The sequence below is a fragment of the Sorex fumeus genome, unplaced genomic scaffold (genome assembly GCF_029834395.1).
Source record: "Sorex fumeus unplaced genomic scaffold, SorFum_2.1 ptg000098l, whole genome shotgun sequence".
NCBI classification, from domain to species: domain Eukaryota; kingdom Metazoa; phylum Chordata; class Mammalia; order Eulipotyphla; family Soricidae; genus Sorex; species Sorex fumeus.
In genome coordinates, this window is record NW_026606155.1 from 62,772,419 (window position 1) to 62,793,896 (window position 21,478).

The 21,478-nt window shown below is 40.5% G+C and overlaps 1 protein-coding gene across 2 annotated transcripts in view; it reads right to left on the reverse strand.

The window, feature by feature from the left end:
• Nucleotides 1–21,478, reverse strand: part of AKAP6 (A-kinase anchoring protein 6) — a 562,035-nt gene that overhangs the window by 428,585 nt on the left and 111,972 nt on the right. For both annotated transcript variants that reach the window (XM_056134199.1, XM_056134200.1), the window contains exon 2: nt 8,441–8,798. In XM_056134199.1, coding sequence (XP_055990174.1) covers nt 8,441–8,764 — 324 coding nt within the window. In that variant the 5' untranslated portion in view covers nt 8,765–8,798. The remainder of the gene's footprint in view (nt 1–8,440; nt 8,799–21,478) is intronic.

The following is a 21,478-nucleotide window of genomic DNA, read 5'->3' on the forward strand; positions in this document are numbered from 1 at the left end:
AACTGGGAGCTCTTTGGCACTATTGCGGCAAAATGGGAAGATGCCACTGTTGATGACATTGACAAGGAATATGATAGACTGGTTCAGCACCTCCATGATTGTGCAAGGAATGCTGAGAGAGAGAAAGTCACAAAAAGACGTCTGTCTTTGGAAACTCTCGAGCTCATTCCCCAATGTGGCTTGGTGCAAGACTCAGGCAACCACAGGCTAATGTCCAAGCTTGCAAAGCAGTGCAGAGAAGCAATAAAGAAGTCCTCAAAGAGAGAAGAGCAGCAGTGCTGGCAGATGCAGCAGAAACTGGGAAAAGCATTTGCAACACCCACCTGTCCTTCGCCAAATACAAGACCAAGATGACTGCCCTCCAAAGTCCTGATGGATCTATCACATCTTCCAGAAGGTCAAAATGGCGTGTCAGAATTCAGAAGGTAGAACGATGGGAACAACATATCCATCCTGCAGAATTTGGTATGTGGGCAGTTGGACATGGCTGTCAAAGAGATCTGAGTAGAAATCATGGATAACTCGGATCTCTTTGACAGCCATGTCCAACTGCCCACATACCAAATTCTGCAGGATGGATATGTTGTTCCCATCGTTCTACCTTCCGAATTCTGACATGCCATTTTGTTGGTAAAGAAACAAACATCACCCAGCCCAGACAAGGTCAGACCCAAACACCTGAAGAATCTGCCATCAGTACTCATCAATACTGATGACATCATTGGTCTGAATGAGTTTGGCTATTTCCATACTACCTATCTGAATGCAGGGTTCTATCCCAATGGAAAACCAGCAGGACTGTACTACTGTACAAGAAGGGAGATATCCACAACATTGGCAACTATCGCCCGATCTGCCTGTTGTCTGTCATCTACAAGCTGTTCAGTTGAGTCATCCTGAATAGGATTGGCAGAACACTAGATGAAGGACAATCATGCGAGCAAGCTGAGTTACAAAAATAATTCAGCATGATTGATCATATCCACACGGTGACCACGCTCACTGAGGTTTCTCGGGAGTTCAAGATGTCACTCTGTCTAATGTTCATCAATTTAAAGAAGGCCTTTGTTTCTGCTGATAATGAAGCAGTCATCAAAGCCCTAGTCAAACAGGACATTCAAACTCAGTACATCAGGATCCTCCGTGAGCTGTATTATGGATTCACCACCAGGATCTCACCATTCTACAAGGAAGTGATCATCAACATCAAGAGAGGGGTTTGACAGAGCAAAACCATTTCACTGAAACCATTCAGTGCCACCTCGAGAACGTCATGCGATGACTGGAATGGGAAGGAATGGGAACAAAGATAGACAGTCGGCAACTACACCTCAGCTTCGCTGATGATATCATTCTTACAACACCAAACATTAGCCATGCAGCACAAATGCTGACCAACTTTGACCGTGAGTGTGGAAAGATCGGACTACAGCTGAATCTCATGAAGCCAATGTTTATGAAAAACGAACTAAATCCTGACGTTCCATTTGCTCTCAATGGAAAGAACATCTCCAAATGCAGCAGTTATGTGTATCTAGGTTTAGAAGTCAACATGATGAACGATCTGAGCTGCGCAGGAGGAAGAGAGCAGTGTGGAACACCTTCAAGAGCGTCGAAGAAATAGCTAAGAGGACAAAGAACCTCTGGCTTGGGGCACATCTCTTCAATTCCACCATTCTCCCTGCACTAACATATGCCTCAGAGACTTGGGCCCTACAAAAACAGGATGAGAACGCTATTCAGGTCACCCAAAGAGGAATCAAAAGAGCTATGCTTGGAGTATCATGCTTCACTCAAGTGAGAGAAGTATTCCGGATTTCCGACCTCCGTCGACGATCAAGAATCCAAGAATAGCTGAGATCAGCACCAGGAGGATTACTCCATAACTTAGAGGCCAGCCGGGTATCCTAGAGGAAAGGGCAGTTCAGATAGAGAAGGGAGCACCAAATAAAGGATGTTTGGAGGATCCTCCCAGGAGGGGAGATGCATGTCGAAAGTAGACTATGGACTGAACATGTTTGCCACTCAATGCCTCTTTTGCAGACCACAACACCCAAAAGGAGAGAGAGAACACAGGGGATTGCCCTGCCACAGAGACAGGGGGGATGGGGGGATGGGGGTGGGAGGGATATTATCCATGGTGGTGGAAGATGGGCACTGGTGGAGGGATGGGTATCTGATCATTGTATAATTGAAACCAAAGCACAAAAAATTGTAAATCTACAACTTTAAAAAAAAATAAAATACAATAAAGGGGAAAAAAAAAAAAGAATCAGGGATGCTGTCTCGTTTGCCAAGGCGTCGAAAATCAGATGGGCTGGACATGTAATGCGATTTGGAGACCACCGCTGGACTACAGCTGTTATTGACTGGATTCCACGGGATGTCAAAAGATTGTGTGGCCGCCCACCTATGAGATGATCAGACTTCTTTGTCAAGACCCTGAACGATCAGTTTGAGGCTCTTTGTATTCCTATAGCAGATGCCATTGGGCTACACTAGCATGCGAAAGGGACAAATGGAGACGTTACTGGCACCCCCCTCGAGCAAACTGATAAGTAATGTGATATCAAGTGATCAAGTGATCCCAGAGGACACAATTTTTAAAATCTCCTAATGGAAACTACACCTGAAACTCATAAAATATCTCTGTAACTTTGAAAGTCATGGTGATACAATTTTTTAAAAAAAGAAAAAAAATCCCTAATATCTTGTAAAAAAAAAGTTGTAAGAGTGTTCTCTGGTAAATAAAAAAAAATAAAACGAGTGATCACAAACAAAGTTATTTAAACCTTTGGTCACTTTTCTTCTTTAAATTGTTTAATTTATTATAGCCTAGATAGTTACAAAAGTATTAAAGTTTATGGTATTGATATACAAAATTATCACACACACACACACACACACACACACTCACACACACACACCGCCACAAAAATGCCCACCATGCTCTACCATTATCTCTATGCATCTACTATTCTGGTCTCCTGTCCCTCCCACTCCTCTTACTGTTTGGTAACTGATTCTGTATTCCAATGCCAAGACTTTGTCATTGCTCTATGTTCCTGTCTCTCTATATTCATAGATAAGTGAGATTCCCTATTTGTCCTTTTCCTTTTTGTTTTCCTTAACAGACACCTATAAATAAAAGGACTGGTTTCCAGCTAACAAGACCTAGAGGAAGTTAATGGGACAAACTCATCACCAAACAGAGAGTTCCAAACAGAAATGGGAATGAGAAGAGGCAAAAGCCTACAGGGGAACTTCTCCTGGGAAGATTCTAAGACTTCCAAATCACACAGAGATTTTTCTTGAGGGGAGAGTAATACCCCAAATGCACTTGAGCTTTGATTTATAAAATGCCTTTGTACAAATTTAATCCTCATCCTTGCCTTCCAACACAAACTTGTCTATGGATAGTGAAGGCACTGACCATAGAGACTTAAACTCTATGTTTAAGTTTAAACATAGAGTTTAAACTCTATCAGTGTCCAGTCCTTGTCCTAGGCAATAGAGATAGAGAAAAAGAATTAGAAATCCTTGGAGCTAATATAAATACAGACAATTGCAACTGGTAACAAGAAGCATCTGAAACATAATTTGGGTAATGAACGGATAATGATTGGGGGAGAGAATGAATATTAAAAATAAGGACCAGGAAAGCTTCTTTAAGAATGTAGCTTTTTCACAAAAATTTGTAAGTCTACAACTGTACCTCATGATGTCTCACTAATAAAGATTAAAAGAAAAATTAAAAGAATGTAGCTTTTTGTTTCACTCGGGGAGCCCCAGATGGGGGCAGGTGAGAGCCCTCCCTAACCCAAGGGATCCAGCCCCAGCAGCAGAAAACCTCTAGAACCCAACCACTGCCATGCTCAAGGCCAATCCCCATATGCTCAGGCTGAGCCTCACGTACAAGTGAATGCATTCCTGGACACATTGTAAGACACTCCCTAACCATTCTCCATAAGTACCATATCACATTTTATGGGGTTCAAATATTAGGCAACAAATCATAGAGGGATATATGCATATATACACAGAAAAGCTCACATCACTCAACTTTTAACATGTTAGTGGATTCTAAAGAATCTCTTAATGGCCCCTGCCAAAGTAGAACAATCTTCACACTGTCTCCTCTATGGATACTTTTTTGTAGCATTTTCAGCGTTTTTTTCCATAGCAAACAATACAAAATATATTATTTCGGTTGTGCTTTGGGACAGGTATTGGGGCTTAGGATGGAAAATCCCAAATTTGGTGGTGGGAAGGTGTAATGGTAGTGGGATTGGTATTTAATATTAACTATAATCAAATATTATGAACCACCTTATAAAATTAAAAAAATTTTTTAAAAGAATGTAGCTTTTAATATAAAATCATGATCTGAGTCTACTCTCAATGTTTCAACCAATTTTTCAAAATATATCCTAACTGACACAACAGTAAGAAAGACTATGATGGCAAAATTCAGAACATGAAACATGAAAGGGGGTGTTGAGGCAGGGAGATATTAGGTAAGGACCATTCATCTTTGCTCTTCACCGAACAAGGCACAGAGTCTCCCTTCTTCCTCCCAACCTCTTTCGTGTCATCTCGCAGGCTTATGCCTCCTGAGAGAACTTGGCTGTGCCTCTGCTTGATGAGAATACAGAATCTACCAAACAATAATGGAGGAAGAGTTTTCAAACAAAATAATCAGAAAAATTCCTCTTGTAAGGCAAGAACTAATCTAACACTTATTTGGAACTTCCAATGAGTCTGGAGGTTTCTGAAGAAAAGGAAAGTAACAGAAGATATGAACAGAGGCATAGAAATAGGTAAAGGCAGAGGTAAAGCCATAGAAAGAGTTTTGAGTCTTACTTCAAATCGAACAGGAAGCAAATGGGGGGGGGGGGCAGAACAACAGTACAGAAGGTAGGCCAAAGACCCAGGTTCGATCCCTGGCATCCGTCCCCCATGAGTAATCCATTCCCAGGAGTAACTCCTGAGTGCTAGCCTGAGAATTGCTGCATGTGTCCCCCCTCAAAAAGAAAAAGGGTAGCAAAGGAACAGTATGACTTCATTTACCTTTTTAAAAGATTCAACTGAATACAGTCATAAAATAGGGTGGTAGGAGGCTATCAAAGTAGCACAGACAAGTAGTGATGCAACTTAAGAAGGGGGCAGCAATAGTAAAGGGAGAGGTGAATAGCTTTAGGCATGATTTAGAGATGGATCCCAGAATATGTTGACATACATCTATATCTATGTAAGGTGAGAAATCATACGTAAGTGTAGCAAAAAACATTGCCTTTTACTGAAATTGTGGAAGATGAAGAAACTCGCTGAGCACATCCAGTTTTAAAAGCTACAGAAACACAACAGAAAACTTCAGTTATGCTCCTGGAAAGGCACTGGGTTAGCTGTACATTTTGCAGGTTTTTAAAATTTCACTGAAAACAGTCCTTGAAACCATGGGCAACCTACACTGCTGAAATGTTTCTGGAATGTTTCTTTTTTATTCTGGGTAAACAAATGGAGTAATTCACAAAGGTAGAAGCAGTGGAGCTGGGATGCCCTGCAGCAGCTGGCAGCTGGCGGGCTTTGCCCAGGCTGAGTCTACCCCTATATTTTGCCATATAACTCCACTGAGAGCTGCTCCTTTATGGTGCTTTGTTGTATTTCCACACACACAAAGCACTGTGCCCAACTTCACCTTTTACTTTTGTGCATCAGTGTAGAAATCTGGAAACGTCACTCATGTTCATTTTTTGATATATCCATCTGCTTATTTGATTAAATAAAGCAATATTAAATAATGGAGAAACAACTACACAAATTAGAAGAATAAAATCAAACCTTTGCCTAGAGGAGGCCACAGCTCTGCAACCAACAATTGTGACTTTGGGCTCATTGTGAAGAGCTTTATTACTATAGAACATTAGAGAACATTACAGAGAATTGGTTGGATAAATCACTTAGTGAAAAGAGCATTTAAAAAAAAGGTAATGATGGATGCCCGAGATTCAAATTACCATCATATCATTTCAATTCATCCCTTAACAATTATTGATTAACTACTGACTGCCATGTTGATTTCATGTCCTGTTAACTCCTTTCTCAGTAGGGAGACAAACCACACTGAGAGAGAGCACAATGCAGGCAGGTATAAGATGCCTTTGACTGAGGCAAGTAATAGGTGATTCCAAAAGTCAAGACAAACAAATCTACCTAGAGGTGATTTATCAAGCACTAATCATAACACTGGTTAATTAATTGAACACAAACTTTACATTCCTATTTAGAACCAGAATTTAAATTTTCACTGAATTGTATTACTGATGAAAATTAAATGAAGTAATCAGCACATTAATGTTCTAGAAATGTTTACCAGCACTGTTAGTGGATAAAGCTATTTCCATTTTCTGCATTATCATTTCCTGCCACCTTTTCTGTATAAATCTAAAAGATTCTGAAGAGCAACAGTCAATTTGCCTTGCATTTCAACTCTATGTATGAGAGTCAGAGATAAATGAAGCAATAGACAAAGGTTAAGGAAAATTTTTTTCTGCCAACAACCATTTGGATAATAATTACATAACTCACACCATACAATATAGGCAGATAGGCTACAGGGAGTCTGTCCATAAGAAACACACCTGTCTGATTTGTCATGTACCAGGACCAGACCACAGGATTTCCTGAGTCTTTTCTGTCCTGTGAGCCAGATAATCCCCAGTGCCGCAGTAGAGGGACAGAGGAGAGGAGAGATAAAATGGAGTCCCCAACTCCCATTTTTCTCCAGTGTCATGGAATTTGGAAAACTGCTTCTAATATGAAAAGACAGTTTCTGGGACTCAGGTATAATTCCCCATTTCCATGGTGGAAAATTAACTAGGCTTCTATTAAACTGATGATGTTCTAGCTCTCTGTTATCTTTTTATGCATTTGCCTTCCCAAGAATTTGTACAAAGAACCCTCTCCCTTTCTTCCTCCTCTCCTTCTCCCTCTCCCTCTCCCCACTCCTTCCTCTCAGGAATTCTCCCCCTCAACAAAATATCTTTTGTCCCTCTTTTGGATACATTCTCTCTGGAGCTGCAGCTGATCTCAGGGGTGTGGGGCACCTCCTCTCTTAACTACCCATATTTTCACCCAATGCTGTTGGCTACATAGTATAAGCCATGTAGGGGTTAACAGCCAAAAAGTAACAAAACAGGAGACTAACACCCAAGAATGGCCAAGATTAGTACCAGAAATTTTACTCCATGGCTTTGAGGCCAGCCACACATGCTAGGGGAAAAGGGAGCTCAGATAGAGAAGGGAGCACCAAATAAAAGGTGTTGGGAGGATCCTCCCAGGATGGGAGAAGCATGCTGAAAGTAGACCATAGACCAAACCTGATTGTCACCCATTGCCTCTTTTGCAAACCACAACACCCAATAAGAGAGAGAGAACAAAAGGGAATTCCCTGCCACAGAGGCAGGGTGGAATTGGGGGGCTGGGGGGTGGGAGGGATACTGGGATCCGTGGTGGTGGGAAATGGGCACTGGTGGAGGGATGGGTATTTGATCATTGTATAATTGAAACCCAAGAACAAAAATTTGTAAGTCTACAACTGTACCTCATGGTGTCTCACTAATAAAAAAAAAATTTAAATACCAAAAAAAAAAGATCTTGTCTAGCTGACTAGACATTTATATTAGTGTTTGAGAGCAATATCTTCATCAGTAATAAGCCTGTATTGCTTTGCTGCTCATTTACCTGAGCATGTTCCTCTCAGTAACCCATAATAGAGGAATAGTTATGGTAGGACAAGATTAGACGATATATTTGGTCCCTAGCCCAAAAATTCTATTAATAGCACTCTTTTCTCAGACCTCCATTTCATTTTTATCAACAGTCTGGCTTTTTAAGGGCTCTCGAAGAAGTCACATACTTTTTTTAGCTGTCTCAAGTTTAGAGTTCTTATGAAGTCAACTTTGTTTTCCATGATGGACTATCTGGATAAAAGGTATGAAAAAGAGAATATGGTCCTTCAACCATGCCAGCATCTACTGTTTGTCACAAAGTCAGCAACAACTTCAACGAAGATGACAATATATTGTGTATAAACACATATACACAATCCTAACTCAGTCTAATGCTTTATCTTCGAATTTTTGTAATAGTTTTTATTCACTGTAACTGATTTCTGTGATATGGCATGAAACACCCCTCCCATCGCATATTTTGTGTTATGCCCTAAATCAGTTATATTCTAGATAATCAGCACAAGAAATAAAATAAGGAAAGCATGAATTTTGCCCATACTGATCTACAAGGATAATGAGTTTAAACCTGCTCTTCATTTTCCTTTCTGAATATCTCCTTCTTGGAAATCCAGAGCCTAGACTTGAGGTGATACTTTCTTTTATGAATTTGTGTTAGGAGTGGGCCTGGGCCCAGAGACAGACCCTACCTTCAGTTGAACAAGATGTACATCCACATGTTTGCTATCCGAGTCCTGCTGGACAGAATGGGTCAGGTCCCGGACTCTCTCAGATGTCATCCGGAGCCAGGTCTCAATTTCAGGCAAGTGGAGGACAATCTTCCAGTCAGCTCCTGTGTGCAAGGGGGGCGGCTTTTCATACTGCTGGTCTGGATCTATGTCCTTCATTGTCTCTTCTCCCTCGCCCTGCTCCACAGTGGGCGTCAAGTTGATGGCCATGGGGGAAGCGTCAGTAGCCATGGGGTCTAGATCCTGCGACCTCAGGGGGGAAAGTGTCACGCTCATGGTGAACATGGAGAAAGCTAAACCTTACTTCTTTCCCAAACAGCTGAAAGACAAGAGGGAAGAAGAAAGCAAGAGTCAGACAAGATTGCCAAATAAAGAAATGATATTTCACAGAAGAAACAAGACTTCTAAATTAAGCCAGATTTCTAAATTAAGAAACCATGGCTCGTAGCAGAAGCAAAAAGAGGTGTTTTGAAAGATAGTCCCCAAACCCAGGACATGATATAAACAAAACAAACAAGCAAAAAAAAAACCCCACACAGTTGTACTGTCTTTCTCAACATCATTCTCTACTCTCTCCTTAGCAACAAAACTTTGACTTTTAGGTATCTATTTTCCTGCCAAGAATTTAAAACTACATTCCTTGATTCCAATGCAGCTCTGTGTAACCATGTGGCTAAGTACTGACCAATGAGAGATTAGTGGAGCTCCTGGCAAAAAGTCTACTAAGAGTTGCTCAAAGAGAGCTGACTCAGAAGAGGTCCTCTCTCAGGCCTTCTAATTTCCCTTTTTTTTCTACCTTACATGTAGTCTGATGGCTAGAGACCCAGCTGCCATCAGACTAGGGATGGCTTTTGACATGCCTGGTAGAGAATGGAAGAGCAGTGAAGAAGGTACTTGGGTTCCGTATGCTAGTTTTGGACTGGGATCCTGGGCTTTCATTGAGACGAAGATTATTTTTTATCTTGCAGTTTTATTTTATTGTTGTTTGGGACTTTCTACTCTAAGCATTGAAACATTATTTGGATTATAAGCAATGTATTAAATACAGGAAATAGCTAGAGAGGTAAAGGGTTGGCCTCCCTAAGACATTCAGAATTGTGTTTTCCTAAACATGTCACTTCAATGTGTGGATTATTATGTGCTAAGGTCAACCGAGGCCACAGGCCCAAGAGAAACTTTACCACTCCTTTGATTGTCTAGAGGAACAAAGATTAGAGTACTGCTTCAAATGAACGTTTTCACCTGAATTAACCCATCAGAAAAACCTAGCTACATACAAGGGCAAACATGCCACAGACTATGTGATCTCTGTTTTATGAATCATCTTCTCCTTGTCTTAGGAAGTCCCTCAAGTCAAACACTTTCATTTTAGTCCATTTACATTATAATTGAAATCCATGTAGATTTTTATATGGATAGAATTAAATGTGTTCATCTTTCCTCTTAAGATATTTGATATTAATTTGATTGATCAACCAGCCCCGAAAGACCCAAGAGGGCTAGGGGGGAAATTGCCTCTCTGGCCCTGCAGAGGAAAGTTACTGCCATTAGAATAAAGCAACCATGAATTTATGAATTGCTTTATATGTAATTTTTATTTACTTATTTTTTAGACTTGAGGGCCATAGTCAAGGGTTTACTCCTAGTTTCGTACTCAGGGGTCACTCTTGGCAGTGCTAGGGAAGTAGGGACAGGGATAGACCTGGGGGCAGTCTTGTGCAAGATAAGCCTCAATCCTGTACTGACTCTCCAGCCCAATATATTTTTTTAACCTTCTTGTGAAAATGAATCATAATATAAACCATTTTATTTTAAATATCCTAGTGTATATCTCAGCATATAGGCGCTATAAGAATGTCAAAACTTTCTACTTTTAGATATGGTCATAATGCTAAACTTTTATTTTCCTAAGAAGTACAAATCAAAGATTGTATAGAACATATCTCACAAACTCTCAACATAAATTACACTAATATTTCATTATCTTGAAATTTTAAAAGGATTCTGAATTTTCAACAATGTTTTTCTTTAAACATAACATTAAAATCTAATCAAATATGCTAAAATAACTAAGCATAAGTCGTAACCATGTAAAGTTATTCTTAAAGAGAAAGTTAATTCACTTAGTAATGATCTAGCTATTAATCTTTCTTTTATACCCAGTCTCATATAAAATAACAACTTTTGGGATCTTGTACTCCAAACATTTTAAATAGCCATTATTTTTTGTTTTAGGAGCAGGTTCTGTCACCCAAGGAAATAGGACCCTTTTTGTCCTATAAGTCTTTTTTCAATCCCACACATTCAATTAGTTTATAGTTTCATTTCCAAAGATTAAAAGTCGCTGACCAAAAGATCAGAAACTAAATTAATCTGTCCACAGTTTTTATTCTTAATATCCATTTAATAACAAGAGAAAAATTAGTTTTTCTACAAAAATAATGAGAAAAGAATAAAGATAGCTGCCACTGAATGAGAAACATGTAACTTTCTCTACATAAATGGCACAGGTAGCCAAAAGACTAGTGCTCTTAACGTCTAAGAGCATTACTCTTCTTATATTTTATTTTAGAACACTTCTAGTGTTACAAATCATTGTCCTCCAATTTCTTATTAAAATTAAATAACCAGGGTCAGGGAGAGAAATTACAGGCTACCTAACATACAGATATTGCATCATCAAGCCCTCACAGAGAGAGTCCAGACCAACCAGCTGAGAATCACAATAAGGGGCCAGGCTAAGCCTGCATCCACAGATAATTAATTTATTACTTGATCAGAAGGCTTATCAATAAATATTTAAAACAAAGTTAGACATAAAAATCAATATATTATAACAAAGTAGGTTTATAACATTGGTGTCTGCCTTAGAGGATGATTTTGGACTTCGACTAACAGCTTTCTTTTCCTGATTGTAAGAGAGAATTCATGCCTCCTTTGATAACATTTTTAAAATAGCAATAATACTAGAATAGGATATTCAACAATAAAACAATACTGAAGATATCAAAATTTCCCTGAGTAGAAAGAAACTCCAGGCAGAGTGAGCTACACCACAACTTCATAAAACTATATCTCAGCCTCAGAGATCCTCTAATTCTGACTTCCCATAGCATATTTTAATTACTAATCAGTTAACTATCCTCTGAAAATCAGCCTAAAAACTCACTCTACTCTCAGATAAAGAAACTAATACATAAAGTTTGATTAAAAACTTCTGAGTCAAGGTCAGAGAAGTTGTGATAGAAGACGACATTAGTGTCAGAGTATTTCCCTCTTCTAAGAATCCAGACATGTCTAAACCAGAAACAAATGCCAGGTCAGTATATACAGTGAAGATTTCAGATACATCCACATACCTACTCACCTCTGGTACTCTACCCAATATCCCAGCACAAATGTAAGTTGAAGAACATACAAAGACTTGACTCAATGCAATTTATGTCTCAACATATAACATTTCTATATGCATTCTCAAGCATGCACCAATTAGGCATAGTATAATTTTGTGTAACCATGAGCAAGAAGCTCCATATTTCTTGGTCTCAGTTTCCTCATCTGTAAAAGGACAAAATTGAACCAGATAATCTTTTTTTTTTTTTACTTTTACTCATTCATTCTTTTTCTTTTTTTTTCCCTTTTTATTTTTATTTATTTATTTTTTTTTTGAATTTTTTCCCTTTATTTTATTTTATTTTTTTTAAAGTTGTAGATTTACAATTTTTTGTGCTTTGGTTTCAATCATACAATGATCAGATACCCATCCCTCCACCAGTGCCCATTTTCCACCACCATGGATAATATCCCTCCCACCCCCATCCCCCCATCCCCCCTGTCTCTGTGGCAGGGCAATCCCCTGTGTTCTCTCTCTCCGTTTGGGTGTTGTGGTCTGAAAAGAGGCATTGAGTGGCAAACATGTTCAGTCCATAGTCTACTTTCGACATGCATCTCCCCTCCTGGGAGGATCCTCCAAACATCCTTTATTTGGTGCTCCCTTCTCTATCTGAACTGCCCTTTCCTCTAGGATACCCAGCTGGCCTCTAAGTTATGGAGTAATCCTCCTGGTGCTGATCTCAGCTATTCTTGGGTATTAATCTCATACTTTGTTACTTTATATCCCCCAGATGAATGCAATCTTTCTATGTCTATCCCTCTCTTTCTGACTCATTTCGCTTAGCATGATACTTTCCATATTGTACCACTTGTATGTAAATTTCATGACTTCATCTTTTCTAACAGCTACATAGTACTCCATTGTGTAGATGTACCAAAGTTTCTTTAACCAGTCATCTGTTCTTGGGCATTCAGGTTTCTTCCAGTTTCTGGCTATTGTAAAGAGTGCTGCAATGAACAAACAAGTGCAGATGTCACTTCGACTATACATTTTTGCCTCTCTGGGATATATTCCCAGGAGTGGTATTGCTGGGTCAAATGGGAGCTCAATTTCTAATTTTTTGAGAATCGTCCATACTGTTTTCCAGAAGGGCTGCACCAGTGGACATTCCCACCAACAGTGAAGGAGTGTCCCTTTCTCGCCACATCCACGCCAGCATTGGTTGCTTTTGTTCTTTTGAATGTGGGCCAGTCTCTGAGGTGTGAGATGGTATCTCATTGTGGTTTTGATCTGCATCTCCCTGATGATTAATGATGTAGAGCATTTTCTCATGTGCTTTTTTGCCATTCGGATTTCTTCTTTGAGAAAGTTTCTGTTCATTTCATTGCCCCATTTTTGGATGGGGTTGGATGTTTTCTTCTTGTGGAGTTTAACCAGTATTTTGTATATCCTGGATATCAACCCCTTGTCAGATGTGTATTCGGTGAATATCCTTTCCCATTCTGTAGACTGTCTTTGTATTTTGGTCACTGTTTCTTTGGAGGTGCAGAAGCTTCTTAGTTTAAGATAGTCCCATTTATCTATCTCTGTTTTCACTTGCTCGGCCAGTGGCGTGGCATCTTTGAAGATACCATTAGCTTCAATGTCATGGAGGGTTTTGCCAACTTTATCTTCAATGTACCTTATGGTTTCTGGTCTGATGTTGAGGTCTTTAATCCATTTTGATCTTACTTTTGTACATGGTGTTAGGCAGAGTTCTGAGCCTATTTTTTTGCATGTAGCCGTCCAGTGATGCCAACACAATTTATTAAAGAGGCTTTCCTTACTCCACTTCACATTACTTGCACCTTTATCAAAGATTAGATGAGCATATGATTGAGGAGAGATGTCAGTGTATTCAACCCTGTTCCATTGGTCTGCAGTTCTGCCTTTGTTCCAGTACCATGCTGTTTTAATTATTACTGCTTTGTAGTACAGTTTGAAGTTCGGGAGGTTGATTCCTCCCATTTTCTTTTTCCCAAGAATTGCTTTAGCTATTCGTGGGGGCTTATTGTTCCATATAAATTTCAAGAGTGTTTGCTCCATTTCTTTGAAGAATGTCATGGGTATCCTTATAGGGATTGCATTGAATTTATACAATGCTTTCGGTAGTATTGCCATTTTGACAATGTTAAGTCTCCCGACCCATGAGCAGGGGATATCTTTCCATTTCCTCATGTCCTCTTTTATTTCCTGAAGTAGCGTTTTGTAGTTTTCTTTGTACAGGTCCTTTACTTCCTTAGTTAAGCTGATTCCTAGGTACTTGATTTTCTGGGGCACAATTGTGAATGGGATTGTTTTTTTCATGTTGCTTTCTTCTCTCTCACTGTTTGCGTATAGGAAAGCCATGGACTTTTGGGTATTGATTTTATAACCTGCAACTTTACTATACGAGTCTATTGTTTCTAGGAGTTTTTTGGTGGAAGTTATTGGGTTCTCTAAGTAGAGTATCATATCATCTGCGAATAGTGAGAGCTTGATTTCTTCCTTTCCTACCTGAATGCCCTTAATATCTTTTTCCTGCCTAATCGCTATTGCAAGTACTTCCAGTACTATATTGAACAGCAGTGGAGAGAGTGGGCATCCCTGTCTCGTCCCTGATCTTAGAGGGAAGGCTCTCAGTTTTTCCCCATTGAGGATGATGCTTGCTGTAGGCTTGTGGTAGATGGCTTTAATTATGTTGAGGAAGGTCCCCTCTATACCCATTTTGGCTAGGTGAACCAGATAATCTTTAAGAGGATCTCTGGTTCTAAGAATCTACAATTGCCTAAAGTTGTTTTTTGAGACATTTCGAAATTACTGAAAGTATCTTGTCTATGCTGAGAACTGTGCATATAATAAATGATGGCACTCTATTTTGCTAAAGCCAAGCAGCATCAATAGACTTATCCTATTTAATGGAAATAAAAAATTATTTTTGTCATGCAAACACATTTTATAAACCACTATTTAGACATGGCATGTTCGTATCTTTTCTCAGAGAAGTTGATGTGGAAGATTCTATTCTCTAGAAATTTGCAATTTAAGACTGATAGGGCACTGAAGTGTGCATGTATCTGTATGATAATACAGAATAAAGTAAAACATTAAACAAAAATGCAATTGAAGGTGGTGGGATGCACATCACTCATCAGTAACAGGCAAGAAAGCCAATGCAAAATTTCCTTTCATCTATAAAACTTCAATCTCTATGTTATCAACCTCTTATCTGTTGTGTCACAAATTGCATTGAGTCCATTCTTTGTACGTTCTTCAACTTCAACATGTAGGTTGAAGTTTCATAAATGTTTAAAGTTCAACTATTTAAAGTTTCGTATTTCACTATTTAAAGTTTTAAATTTAATTGTTAATACAGTAAACAGAGATTTTCAGTTTAATATATTAAGAGTAAATACAGTTACCCTTGTTAATAGGAGAGGAATACTGTATGTGTCAATTAGCATAACAAGTCTTGGAAATCACATAAATAGATTGATTAACCATCTTAATGCAAAGAAATTTTTATAAACATTTTCCTTTCAATATTGGTAATTCACATTTAAATAAACCAACCAGGGATAACTAAAATCTGGTTTTCCCTCATGGGAAGGGGGGCGTTCTGGTCCGTCCTTCACGCCCTACCGAGGTCACCAGTTGCCCCCCACGAGCGGCTCTCCAGCACGGCCACGGCCCCAGAAACACAAGGACTTAATGCAGAACCCAGCAGCTTGGAGCAGAAAAGTGAACGGACTATGCGTTGATCCAGCCCATCAAGTCTGCCGGAGGGGAAAGGGTGTTGCCCCATTCGCCCTCTCTTCTCTGGAAAGAAAGATGGCGGCCACATGGGAGCCTTGTGGACAGCAGGTATGAGCCGGGAGTGTGGGGGCGACTAAAACCTCATGGGAAGGGGGGCGTTCCGGTCCGTCCTTCACGCCCTACCGAGGTCACCAGTTGCCCCCCACGAGCGGCTCTCCAGCACGACCACAGCCCCAGAAGCACAAGGGCTTAATGCAGAACCCAGCAGCTTGGAGCAGAAAAGTGAAAGGACTATGCGTTAATCCAGGCAATCATTTCTGCCCAGAGGGGAAAGGGTGTTGCTCCCTTCCGCCCTCCTCCCTCTGGAAAGAAAGATGGCGGCCACATGGGGGCCTTGTGGACAGCAGGTATGAGCCGGGGGTGTGGGGGCGACTAAAACCTCATGGGAAGGGGGGCGTTCTGGTCCGTCCTTCACGCCCTACCGAGGTCACCAGTTGCCCCCCACGAGCGGCTCTCCAGCACAGCCACGGCCCCAGAAGCACAAGGACTTAATGCAGAACCCAGCAGCTTGGAGCAGAAAAGTGAACGGACTATGCATTGATCCAGGCCATCAAGTCTGCCGGAGGGGAAAGGGTGTTGCCCCATTCGCCCTCTCCTCTCTGGAAAGAAAGATGGCGGCCACATGGGAGCCTTGTGGACAGCAGGTATGAGCCGGGAGTGTGGGGGCGACTAAAACCTCATGGGAAGGGGGGCGTTCTGGTCCGTCCTTCACACCCTACCGAGGTCACCAGTTGCCCCCCACGAGCGGCTCTCCAGCACGGCCACAGCCCCAGAAGCACAAGGGCTTAATGCAGAACCCAGCAGCTTGGAGCAGAAAAGTGAACGGACTATGCATTGATCCAGGCCATCAAGTCTGCCGGAGGGGAAAGGGTGTTGCCCCATTCGCCCTCTCCTCTCTGGAAAGAAAGATGGCGGCCACATGGGAGACTTGTGGACAGCAGGTATGAGCCGGGAGTGTGGGGGCGACTAAAACCTCATGGGAAGGGGGGCGTTTCGGTCTGCCCTTCACGCCCTACCGAGGTCACCAGTTGCCCCCACGAGCGGCTCTCCAGCACGGCCACAGCCCCAGAAGCACAATGACCTAATGCAGAACCCAGCAGCTTGGAGCAGAAAAGTGAAAGGACTATGCGTTAATCCAGGCAATCATTTCTGCCCAGAGGGGAAAGGGTGTTGCTCCCTTCCGCCCTCCTCCCTCTGGAAAGAAAGATGGCGGCCACATGGGAGCCTTGTGGACAGCAGGTATGAGCCAGGGGTGTGGGGGCGACTAAAACCTCATGGGAAGGGGGGCGTTCTGGTCCGTCCTTCACGCCCTACCGAGGTCACCAGTTGCCCCCCACGAGCGGCTCTCCAGCACGGCCACGGCCCCAGAAGCACAAGGACTTAATGCAGAACCCAGCAGCTTGGAGCAGAAAAGTGAACGGACTATGCATTGATCCAGGCCATCAAGTCTGCCGGAGGGGAAAGGGTGTTGCCCCATTCGCCCTCTCCTCTCTGGAAAGAAAGATGGCGGCCACATGGGAGCCTTGTGGACAGCAGGTATGAGCCGGGAGTGTGGGGGCGACTAAAACCTCATGGGAAGGGGGGCGTTTCGGTCCGCCCTTCACACCCTACCGAGGCCACCGGTTGCCCCCCGCGAGCGGCTCTCCAGCACGGCCAGGACTCCGGAACACAGAAACCAATTTCTTAACTATCTGACTTTCAGTAGAAATACTTCCAGGGTCAATAGGTAAAAGAGCAGAAATCCAAAACCAACATTTAATTCTTGAACCCAGCCGTAGAAAGCAAATCACTTCACAATGCTTTTTCAGCATGTCTGATTTGGGGGGGGGGGGGTAAACTCTAAATAATAGTGGTGAATCTTTTATTGAAACAATGAATCTAATCAAAGCAGATAGAGTGTTAACTAGAATTCATCTGCCTCACAGGGACGGGGAGGGGTGGGGGGTGGGTTTTTATTGGGGTTCTTCATGGTAAAAAATAAGTATTGGTAAAGGGAAATGTGTTTGATATTTGCATGACTGAGACATAAACCTGAAAGCTTTGTAACCTTTCCCACAGTGATTCAATAAATAAAAAAAAATAAATAATAAAAAAAATAAATAAAAAATAAAATCTGGTTTTCACAAAGTCACACTGATTTTGAAAATAACTTGAAATTATAAAAGTAAAGGGAAATGCCTCCTATTGTGAAAACCTATAACAAAATTTGTGTGAAATTTTTCTACTCATAATGTCTATCAAAGTTGCTTTCTCATCAAATTATTTAGTCCACTTGAATGCAAACAAACAGGAAACTAAGCACAATTCTATATCCTTCTATAATACCATAAACTTTTTGTATTTTCTTTTAGAAGTGCCTTGCAATAAGATTCCTTTCTAGTCACTGGTGATGGTGCAGGGGGTGTGGGTGAGAGAGTAGATAACTTCTCATGATGTAAATGAAAAGCAATGACCAAAAGCACACAAGTTCCAGCCAAATGACAACTCTGGCTCCAAAGCTGCATGAGAGGAATAATAAACCAGCTTTTTGGATCTACTCACTTCACTTCTAGTCCTTCAGTCAAATCCTTATCTGTGGTCACCTCTCTGGCATTAGTGATAATACCACCTTTATCCTGGCTGATGTTAAAAATAACATTCATCCAGCCCTTTCCTTTCCACAAATCTAAAAAAGAGTCAACAATTAAAGACAAAAGCTGAAAGCAGATTTTAAAGATTTTTTTCTTTATAATTTCAGGAGAGGGCTTCCCCTCTATTCTCTAATTATCATTTTGTAGAAACAGAAGAAACAAGCCAGGGATTTCTTGTTAAGGACAGCTTCACTCACAGCCTACCAGTTAAAAGTCAAAATTTAATATTAGCAGATACCTTCAACTTGCATAAAGAAATACTGAAATCATGAATGTTCTTTGAACTAGGAGGCAAGAAATATAGCTACACAGTCATCTGTGTTCCCTACCTCTTTCTCCTTTCTCTTGAAACTTTCTCTGAAATCAAAGAAAAGCCAGGAATCTGTCAACTGTACTCACTGTATATGCTTTTGTCCTAAAAGGCCTTTAGGATTGGGCGTCTGGCTCCTCTTGCTCTTCCTTCTAAGATTTTTCTTCTTATGTCCAAACAAGATAACAGCCTATGTCAGGGTTGCTCAGTGCCAGCAAGACACTGGCAAGTCGTCAGGGCACCCACTCCTTACGTCCTTAGTGGCTTAAATCTCTTCCAAACAGAGGGCCACTCAGCTCTCCCTATTTGGAAGCTATAAGCTGCAGTGCTGTACTGCTAGAGGCAGGCTTTTTACAAACAAGCGGTGATAAGTGAGCTGAGAAATCAGGGACAGTTGCCAAAATGAGAATCACTATGGGGAAGAGTGTTTAAGTCAACCAAGCACTTCCAGCCAGGTTCAGAAGAAATAAAACTGAAAACTGAGCAATCCCAAAGCATGATACAGCTATAAATCTGTAAGTAAATGAGTAATATTATGTTAACATAACTAGCTAACAAAGCAAACTGAGACTTTAAAGATTTCATCCCTTTCTTTAGAAAAAAACAAAACAAAACCCCACTGTTAACTAGCAAAAGCATAATAACCACTTTCATATGAGGCAGTCTTATCAACATATATATATATATATATCAGAACATATATAGAGATATATATCAGATAGAGCCTAAATCTTATTCTTAATCTTTTATTGTCCTGTTTACTTTTTTAAAAAAATTAATTAAATTAAAAAAAACAGGTAAGAGACTAGAGCATAATTCTAGCCTTACTGGATCTTTTAGTTAAAAAGCACATGCTATCAAACTCAGGTAGAGAAAACTATTAGTTATCAAATGGTATCTTTTATAAAATTGCTCATTTTTTTCTTTTATATTCTCATCACTTGTCACAGAGGGTATTCATAGAGTCACTAAGTTTTCTTTTGTCTTTTTTTATTGGGCCTCAGTGAGTCACTAAGTTTTAGAGGGTGAAAAGTTTCCTTCATTATGTTTTATTTTTTGCTGTTCTTCTCCTATGTTTGACTTTGATGAGGTGAACACTTACACTTTGTGTTTAGGATTAATAAATTAACTCAGGAGAAGCAAGCACACTGTGTCCCAATTCCAGGGTCCTAGAAATAGTCTTTTCAAAGAAAAACACAAAAACATGTCTACTACAATGCTAAATTAAATGTCACAGCCTATCTAGAAAAATGAGACTCTAACATATCATTTAATTTTAAATTTCACTGCCCCCTACATCACTAGCCTCTTATGAGGTTGAGAATTGAGAAATTTTAAAGCATTTTAAGCTCTTACCCTGCCACAGACGCAGGGTGGGATGGGGAAAGGGGGGTGGGAGGGATACTGGGATCTGTGGTGGTAGAAAATGGGCACTGGTGGAGGGATGGTTACTGGATCATTGTATAACTGAAACCCAAGCACAAGAATTTGCAAGTCTACAACGTACCTCATGGTGTTTCACTAATAAAAATTTTTTTAAAAAGAGGAAAGTTAAAGAGTTCCTGCCAATCATGAAGTTAAATGTGTACTTAGGGGTAAGAGAGAGTGACTTTATAAAATAATTCTAAGAATGTTCCCATCACCGCTACCTGATTTCCTCTTCTCTTCCCTCTCCAGTCCTACACTCCAGCACTCAGCACAAAAACAGGTTAGTGAGATCACTGCAGCAACTAACCCCAGATTAGTTACTTTTGAATCTTTATGCCATAACAAAGGATATTCCCAGCGATGGATATAAATGAGAGGATTTCTCCCTACATGAGATATGGATGAGGACCTCAGGTATAACAGGAGGGCAGAGGGTACAGAGTATAAACCGTGAGGCCTGGACATATTTCTACTATTTAAAAGACCTTCTTGGTGTTATCACGGATATTTTTCCTCTCTCCCTTACTGCTCTTTAATGTGTCCTTTGTGTAGAGCTGTGCCCCCAGGCAGATGGCTGATTACATTTGGCTAATTACAGAGACCATGCACCCACTCCCAAGACTCCCTTCAATCACCTGCTAGTCCCCACCCCTATACCACAGGGTTTTCTGTCAGCCATAACATAGCTCATCAATCATCTTCCACCCTCAACCCCTCCTCCTACCATCTCCTGCAATTATTCAGACCTTTCTACTAAAGGGACTCCCAAATTGAGCCAGCAAGTCATCAGGCCCACTGTGCTCCTGTCACTCAGGAGAATCACCTGGCTACTTCAGCAACACAGCCAGAAATGGGTCTCAGGCTCATGAATGGTCCCTGGTTTTAGGGCTGACAGTTGTTCATATTTCTAACACCACCTCAAGTTGTGAATGATCGTCCTTAAGCATTAGTCAAGCACTTTGGTGCTACTTGTGAAAATGTCTTGAGAGGATTTGTAAAACTTAATAATTTGTACAACTGTTCATTTTGTGAATGCTATAAACAAAACAAGGTTCTTTCAAATCAACTGAAATTGTTGCAAATGTACTATATACAGATGATCTTGTGTATATGCGTTTATGTATATGTATGAGCTCAACGATTGCAAAATAAAAAAAATAATATTACAGCTGTGTCCTAGAATGGCACGACAAAGAAAATAAAATTATAAATCAGCATTATGAAAAATATCCCCTGAAAATAAAGGGAGATTTATTAATGTAAAATGTAACCTTCAAAAACCTCTTTCCAGCTTGCAAAAATAGAAAAAGATGGATAGAGAAGAGAAAAGGTAGGTGAAAATCTTTTAGATCAATTATTAAAAGTTCTGTACTAGTCTACTGACTCCATTAAATATAAAAAAGAATTCCCCATTTTTAGTTCTCCATTAGCTCTACTCACAATATTAGCATCATGAATTTGGA